This window comes from Tigriopus californicus, chromosome 7 (genome assembly GCF_007210705.1).
Source record: "Tigriopus californicus strain San Diego chromosome 7, Tcal_SD_v2.1, whole genome shotgun sequence".
Classification (NCBI taxonomy): Eukaryota; Metazoa; Arthropoda; class Copepoda; order Harpacticoida; family Harpacticidae; genus Tigriopus; species Tigriopus californicus.
In genome coordinates this window covers 8,146,834-8,154,293 of record NC_081446.1, presented here as the reverse complement: position 1 = coordinate 8,154,293, position 7,460 = coordinate 8,146,834, and the positions used below count along the sequence as shown (strand labels likewise).

At 37.7% G+C, this 7,460-nt stretch overlaps 1 protein-coding gene across 1 annotated transcript in view; it reads right to left on the bottom strand.

Annotated features, from left to right (window-relative positions):
* LOC131883441 (uncharacterized) overlaps positions 1-3,908 on the bottom strand; it is an 8,136-nt gene extending 4,228 nt beyond the window's left edge. The window contains exons 1-3 of the mRNA XM_059230917.1: positions 3,885-3,908; positions 2,538-2,564; positions 1,987-2,113 (exon numbers count right to left, since the gene is read on the bottom strand). Coding sequence (XP_059086900.1) covers positions 1,987-2,113; positions 2,538-2,564; positions 3,885-3,908 — 178 coding nt within the window. The remainder of the gene's footprint in view (positions 1-1,986; positions 2,114-2,537; positions 2,565-3,884) is intronic.
* Between the last annotated feature and the right edge of the window lie 3,552 nt (positions 3,909-7,460).

Genomic DNA, 7,460 nt, shown 5'->3' with positions numbered 1-7,460 from the left:
AAGTCCGCAAAGTGAAAAAAATCATGTTGGAGATAAGATTGCACTGTTTCGAGTTTCTTGAAAATGATAGCAAGCCAAGACTTTCCCCATTAGTCATACATCTCCTAACCACTGACTGATCCTCCATGGAAACATGTTAAAATGTGTTTGACTGTTAAAGGAGAAGAGAAAGGACAAACAAAGTGCGTTCCAACCATTATTGTTGCGTATCTCCAAAAACTGGCATGATAAATGAGACCGAGGTATTCAAAATGGATGGATGAAAAATATATATGCAGGCAAATGTTAATGTATCTGTAACCTATTCTATACTTTCTTGTCAAACAAATTTATAGAAAAAATGAGGAAAACTTCAAATCTCACAATTTTCTCCCCAAAATTGACTGAAATTTATCAAAAAAAAGAAAACCCAAATGGCAAAAATATTCATATTTTTTGCGCTCAAATTATTAAAAATATTCATATTTTTGAGCTCAAGTTCCTGAAATAGCATAATAAATGTCATATATTGCTGATTAACACTACAAATCTTTAAAAAAAATCATTTGAAAATGATCTCTTATTTTAGAAATAGTTTATTGATGATGTCAAAAGCAAAATGAGACTTTAAAATCTTTTCCATACCAAAAGAGCTAAATGCAAAAGAATATTTCTTAAAGGCATTTTTCAAACTCTTTGATCTCACCTTAGCAGGTATCAAAGCCTCACTCTCCCAGTGTAAGTTTGGCGCAAAGGGTTCAAAACTGGGAAGGCTTAGTATTAAATTCTAATTATTTAGCTTTGATTATTCAGCATTGCTATGTATTTTTTGTAAGAATATTTTTGTTTAAAATCATAAGCCTTTTGGAATTTCCTCTTAGATAGACTTGATAAAAAATTTGAATACCTTGCCCAGTTGCTAAAGATTGAGAATGATATATTTTTCACATTTAGGATTGTTTTTTCCATAAGCAAGTTCCTATAAGTGTTGTTAGTTATGGTTTTGTGGCTTTTAAAGATTTGATTAATGTCAGATAATGAGGAGAGACACTTTATTCTAATAGAAAATAATAAATAATATGTCATAGATGCATGGTGTATTGAAAAGTAATTTTGAATATTTGATAAGCAGCTACTAAGCCACTGTTAATTTCATGACTTAATTTCAATAAAGATTTTAGCATGGCTTCAATTTCTTAACTGTCAAAATACATCAATGCTCTCATTGGCTTAGACAAATGATATTTATTTAACTTTACAATGCTGTATTTCATCAAGATAGTTAATTAAGATTATCAAATTTCAACTTTTATTTTAGAAATTATAAACATATTGAATGAAAGATGTGCCTGTTTTGGTTTAAACTATAACATTCACGATTTAGGACACGAAAGTGCTAAAAAAAGGAAAACAACTAACGGCCCAAACTAGCCACGGCCGACTAAGACATCCTAAACAGTCCATGACACGTTTTTTGCCGCTGGTGGCAAGATGATACTGGAATCACCTAAACCTAAAAAAATATTTCTTATTGAGGGATACTCCGCCAAGGGAGGCCCTAAGAAGTTTCGAATAAAGTGAAGAAAACCGTTGGGAAATTGGTGTGGAGCCTGGCTATTTTCTGGGCATCTTTTTCAAAAAACATCTTGAAAAGCAGAAACTTAAAAACAAAGAATAAGCTTTCTTTGACAAACACTGACACAGTAATGAGTAGCATGTTAGAAAAAAAACATGGGTTTTGAAATAAGTAACAACAAATTCATTTTCGGCCAAAAGGGTGAAAGATTTGTAAAGCATTTAAAATGTTTGAAATATAGATTTGCCTTGTTTTGATTCAGTTTTAAGCTATTCAGGCCCTATACGAGTACCTGTGTCCTTGAGTAGCAGTAAGGCACGGTCCGTGATAGTAACCTTATACGCGTCCAAGTAAGTGCGTCTTTGTGCCGATGTTTTGGGTGCTAGGAGAGCATTATGCGGAACATGAATGGGACGGCAAATGGAACGTACCCGCCAGAGTGAACGGCCACCAGCCACTAAGACCACGCTCAAGAAGACATTGCCGAAAAACCCCATCGCAAATCCAATTTGAAGGGAAATAGTTCAAGAGGGGCAGAGGACCAAAGGTCTGGGAGCCCTGGGAGGCAAAGAAAAGTCAGAGAGCACAGTTTGAACAAAAAAATGAATCAACGGCGATTGACAAAAGGACGCGCATTTCAAAGTTGAGATTAACCAGCTCGCTGAAATCACATCAAGTTTTGCTTCAAGACTGGTTCTTGATCTTTGATTGTTCGGCCGTACCATATTCTGCTCAATTTGAGAGCCCTTTCAAGCTGAATAGCTGAATTTCATGAAAAGCATCTAGGACGAGATTGTCTGTCTTGTCAAATGGAAAGTCAATCATGTGGCATAGTTTGAAGTGGCATCTGGCGACTTGAGCTTGGCCAGTGATGGGGTCGAAAAGTGGCATCAGGTTGATGGAGGAGCCTCTCTCTTTGGTGGGACTGATCTGTCGTCAATTGACCGTACTTACTTATGAACTTCGTTTATGGTATTCTTACCTCCTGAATTTGACTTCGAGAGCGAGTCTAAATTTCCGAAAATATCGAAATCTTGGACGTGAAGGATTTTACTTTTGACGCTCACTCAGTGGCGCACTCGAAGAAGTGGGTCGAATGCTAGTTCGATTGTATGTTCAACTTCAGAGATTTTCGACTTGAGTCTATTCCTACTGGAACTTAGGGATGGAGTATGGTAAGTCAGCAGCCCGTGTTTACACTCACTCAACCTCCCGTGTTTTGCTGGTTCTGGGTGTGTAATAGGCTCTAGCCATAGACGTGGAAGTAGTGGAGAGGAAAGCTCTCTGAAACCTCGATAGAAGAAGTTTCAGTTTTGCGTCACCTCTGAATTGAGTACTTGAACATGACGATGGAATTCATTGAGCACCCTCTCAGCGGGAATGTATCAGATCAGGAGGTAACGCATAGCTCTACAAAACCTCGCTAGAAGACGTTCGATCTTCGACCGAGCTTTCCACTCCACGACTAACGCCCCAGGACATATTGACTTTCGAAATCGCCATCTAGCGGGTCAAAAGCGCAAAACAGCAAATAGGGTGCAGTACATAAACTCCGTACTTTAGTACGATTCTAGATGATTTTCTTCGACTTTTTCGCCCCTTTGGCTAGCCACCCCTCCTTGATGGGCTCATTTGGCGGCAGCTGATTAGCTAACCATTAATTCAATCTTCAATTCTTTTGTTCTTTTGTTTCGTGAATGTGGCCTGAACAAGCCATAAAAGGCCAAAAAGTCCATTGTACTTGAGCCTTCATCCACGCCGTTTTGTACTTGTCTTAAAATGGTCACTCAGGGCAACCCAACACCAAAGCTCTAGATCTATCAAGGGGATCTAGCCACTTTACCCAGCAAGATCAGGCTGCTTGATGGATGGTGCAGACTGAGAGGCAGTACGTTGTCTCCCGCGATCTAAGCCAGTTTAGTCTAGGGAAGGCAGTCGGAAGTGGTTGATTGACTTCACTTTCAGCTGCCAACAACATTCTTAACATGACTTGACCAAATGCTCATGAATGACCATTAAAACTAGAGGAAAGTCATAACTGCGCTTGAGCTTGGAATCCCTTGGTATCAATTATGAGTTAAAGCTGAACAGTCATTTCAGATTTGATCAAATAAGTCAAACTAGTAAAATTGTGATCAATCTGCCTATCTGCCTATTTTGCAAACCTTCATACCAATACTGCCAACTTTGATCTCGGATTGTTTTTTGGAGTCAGAGAATGGGACATCACTCTACCTGAAAAATTGAACTGGGTTGAAACTTGACAGTACTGGTCAGGGGCAGATTGATCCCACCAATGCAGTGTTCCTAAAGGAAAGCCCCCACCCACCCCCTCACGGATTCTTCTTGTCATGTTGAAGAGATTTCACCTCTCTAGCTAGATGGGCCCAAAGCAAATTCTGCTTTGGCTGACGAGGCGCAATTGACCGGGTGCAAGTAGATCGCAGACCCACATTCTTTTTTTCATCAATTATAAGCCAGGGTGTCAAATCTTCAATCAAAAAATCTGCATTTTAATTTTGTCCACACTTTGAAATGAGAGCTCTTTGTGATATGGTTTCAAGCTGAAATTCAATGTATGGATAAACATCTGCAATGTGTAATCATTTCCAAACCATTTGGAAGCTCGAGTAGAGTCAAATACAGTACTAGAGCCGGCCTTTTACTACAGAGCATAATCTGCTATTTTGAACATATTTCCCACGAGGTGGCAACCTCGTACATGATTCGAAGCTCCATAATGACTAGATGTCGCATTGGCCTGACCTTAGTCGTTCCATGCCTTAGTGCAAAGGAAAATGGATTTTGTGTTAACAACTCTGTACACCAAAAAAGAGGAGAGTGACCGCCTGATCAGTACTAACGACCTAGAATCGCGGGGTCTTCAACAAAGGCAATCAGTGACAAACTCACCCAGAATCCGGCCACGCTGGCCAATGAAAAAGCATGAGTGACTGTACACCAAAATTTATGTACCAGCTGCAACGAAAGCGAAAATTTCTTATCTCCTAAACTATTTACTTTATACAAAATAAGCAAATGATACAACAGGGCTGTATGTCTAAGATTTATTGTTTTAAGTTTGATCTGGCTATACAAGGACTTGTTTAGGTCTTTTTTCCTTATTTTCCTAATACTTCAGTTACGCTAAATTGAAATATCCTTGATTGAGCTTCACAAGGTTAGAGTTCTCCAGTGGTGGGTGTGGTTAGCTTCTAAAAGTTTCCTTTGGAGAAAGGTGTGGGAGGACAATTGAACCAGCAACCTCTCTCACTTTTGGAAACTGTACTAACCACTACACCATGTCTCTGTTTGTATAAACTTTTAGGAAATCTAACAATTAGTGGCAAAAAAGCCATAATAACTGTATTGGTAGAGCATTTCCTTTCCAATTTGCAAATCCTGGTTTGATCTTAGGCTAGCCAACCACCAGCATCTCTGTGGTATTTGATTGCACCATGAGTTGCTGCCTTAAAAGCTGAAATGAGCAAACATATGGTTCTTCTTGAGGGTGAGGTAATAGTTAATGTTGGTTGTGACAGCAAAGTGGGACATCCCAAATCAGATGGTAGGCCAAGCAAGAGAATTGCTATCTGACTTTGTAACAAACAAACAAACAAGAATAGCCATAATGTGTCCAAAATCATTGTGTTGAATTTAGACAGTAACTCTAGTATCAATAAAACAAGATTATCCATACTACACAGTATACCAAATACCGTGTAATACCAAGTAATACAAAAGTACAGTACACTAGATTTCAATTTGAACTTTGGACTCCAATGAATTGTTTTTTTTTTGCAAAAGCAATCCAAAATAGTCCAATAAAACAGGTGTCATAACTCTTAAATATATATTCCATGATTAAGAGAATCCAAATGAGTTTAAAAAACATCATATAGCTCAGAGCTACAATATGTCTACATTTGGATTAAGGGCTATCCCAAGAGTGAGAACCATATTTCAAAAACTTGAAACTTTCATAGCTTGAAATCTGGTCAATATGTTCCTGAAACAATTTTCTTCAAATAATATTACTTAGCAAAAAATATGGCTGAAAGTGTTTAGAGCAAATTTTTGCTTTATTCAAGAAAACCTAATTCGGACTTTTCAGTTGTTGTACTTCAAGACATGTTTGAAGTCATTTTAAGTATATTTTACATGCCTGATTTGAAGCATATACCATCAATGGCAACAAAAATGATATAGTCAACAATTTTGTTCAATAACTATTGCCAATAATTGACATTAAAAAAAATTCGCATCAAAAGTTTAGGCCTAACTTGGTGGAAAGTTCGGTGAACACAAAAAAATGGCGTCTGCATGCTTTAATGTCCTTGCCATAACACATTTTTTGAATTTTGAAGTCTAGATTACCAATGTGTTTTTCACGTCATGCACATTCCTTTGACAGTCATGACTCATGATCCAAGATCAGTTTGTATTGGATACTTATTGTTTACAAGTTAGACGCAAATATGCCATAGAAAACCATAACTAGAATGCTTAATTCAATAGGAACTGTACCGCATGAGCATGTTTTCAGGTCAGCTGACGCTGGTGGAAATGGAACAAAGATATTTCGTTAAATCTTGCTTCAGGCAAGTTGAATTATTATCATGAAACGTTTGTTATTCCTCTTTAATCTTAATTTCTTTTGAATCTTACAAATATACAGGTAGAAAGAGTGATAGAATAATAAAAAAACATGCTTTTTAGGGCATAATACACGTAACATGTCAAAAAAAAGATTTGGACATTAGTTAGAGCAAATCATGTACTCTATTGATTGCCCTTGTTCAGCAACGCATCTTGAAAATATCGAAAGTGTAACAAAATGTATCCGAAATTGCAACGCAATGATGAGGCATTCGGAATTTTGTTTCAATCTCCCAACAATGTGCTTGAATGTGGGCGACATGATGCGCCTTTACGTAAACAAGGTAATTCGGACACCTCTGGAGGTCAGCCTGAATCCAGGCTTGTTCCTTGCATTTCAGTTAAGTGTTTCCCACACATGGATGAAAACTTTAACTTGAGCCCATTTGAACTCTTGAAAATTTCGTTCTTAAAATTTCGTTCTTTAAAAATGTGGTCAGACAACTTACTCAAACCTGTTTTATGAAGCGTGCTGGAAAAGAGCAATTGCTTGACAAGGAGTCTTATTAGGGGTTTCTACTCTGAATTTGGACAAACCGTCAACGATTCAAATTTGCACCATAGTTTTCCTAAGTAGCTTGACTACAAATGAAACATTTTTTCACCAGCAACAGCTGAGACAAAAACATGCAATCGCAGCGCCCTTGATCGATCTATATATGAAGTTATCTATGAAATATGCACACAACCGTATAACTGAAAATCTGGTAAGAACAGGGTGTCATGATTTTACTCATTTCCTGACACTCTTATTTAGGAGAAGTAACGGGTACAATGTACTTGATTAGCATAAATTTTGGTCATCCCAAACTTTGGAGATGAAGCATGAGATAAAGCAAAAAGGGAGCCAGAACTATGCAACCTTAAAATTATAAGGCAATCTCTAGACAGTATGGCTTTTCCAATTGGATGGAACCAAAGGAAATTGAAATGCAAAATGAACTCTTTGAACTTACAAAAAACTTTTCTTTTACATGACATGGAAAGGTTTACAAGTATTGGAACCTTTAAGAGAACCAATGAAATGCGTGACCCCTAAAAACGGTCTTATCATACACAAGCTCATTCTTGTTGACTTTGCCCTTCCTTTATTTTAGTCTCTACTGGGGCCCATGTAACCTCATTGTTTTGGAACGGAATTGAAGGTTCAAAATTCAACCGATGGTGCGCTGACCCAATGTCGTACTCTTCTAATACAGGTCACGGTTGTGTCCAGCAAATTAGGCGATATATCGGATCTTCTGTA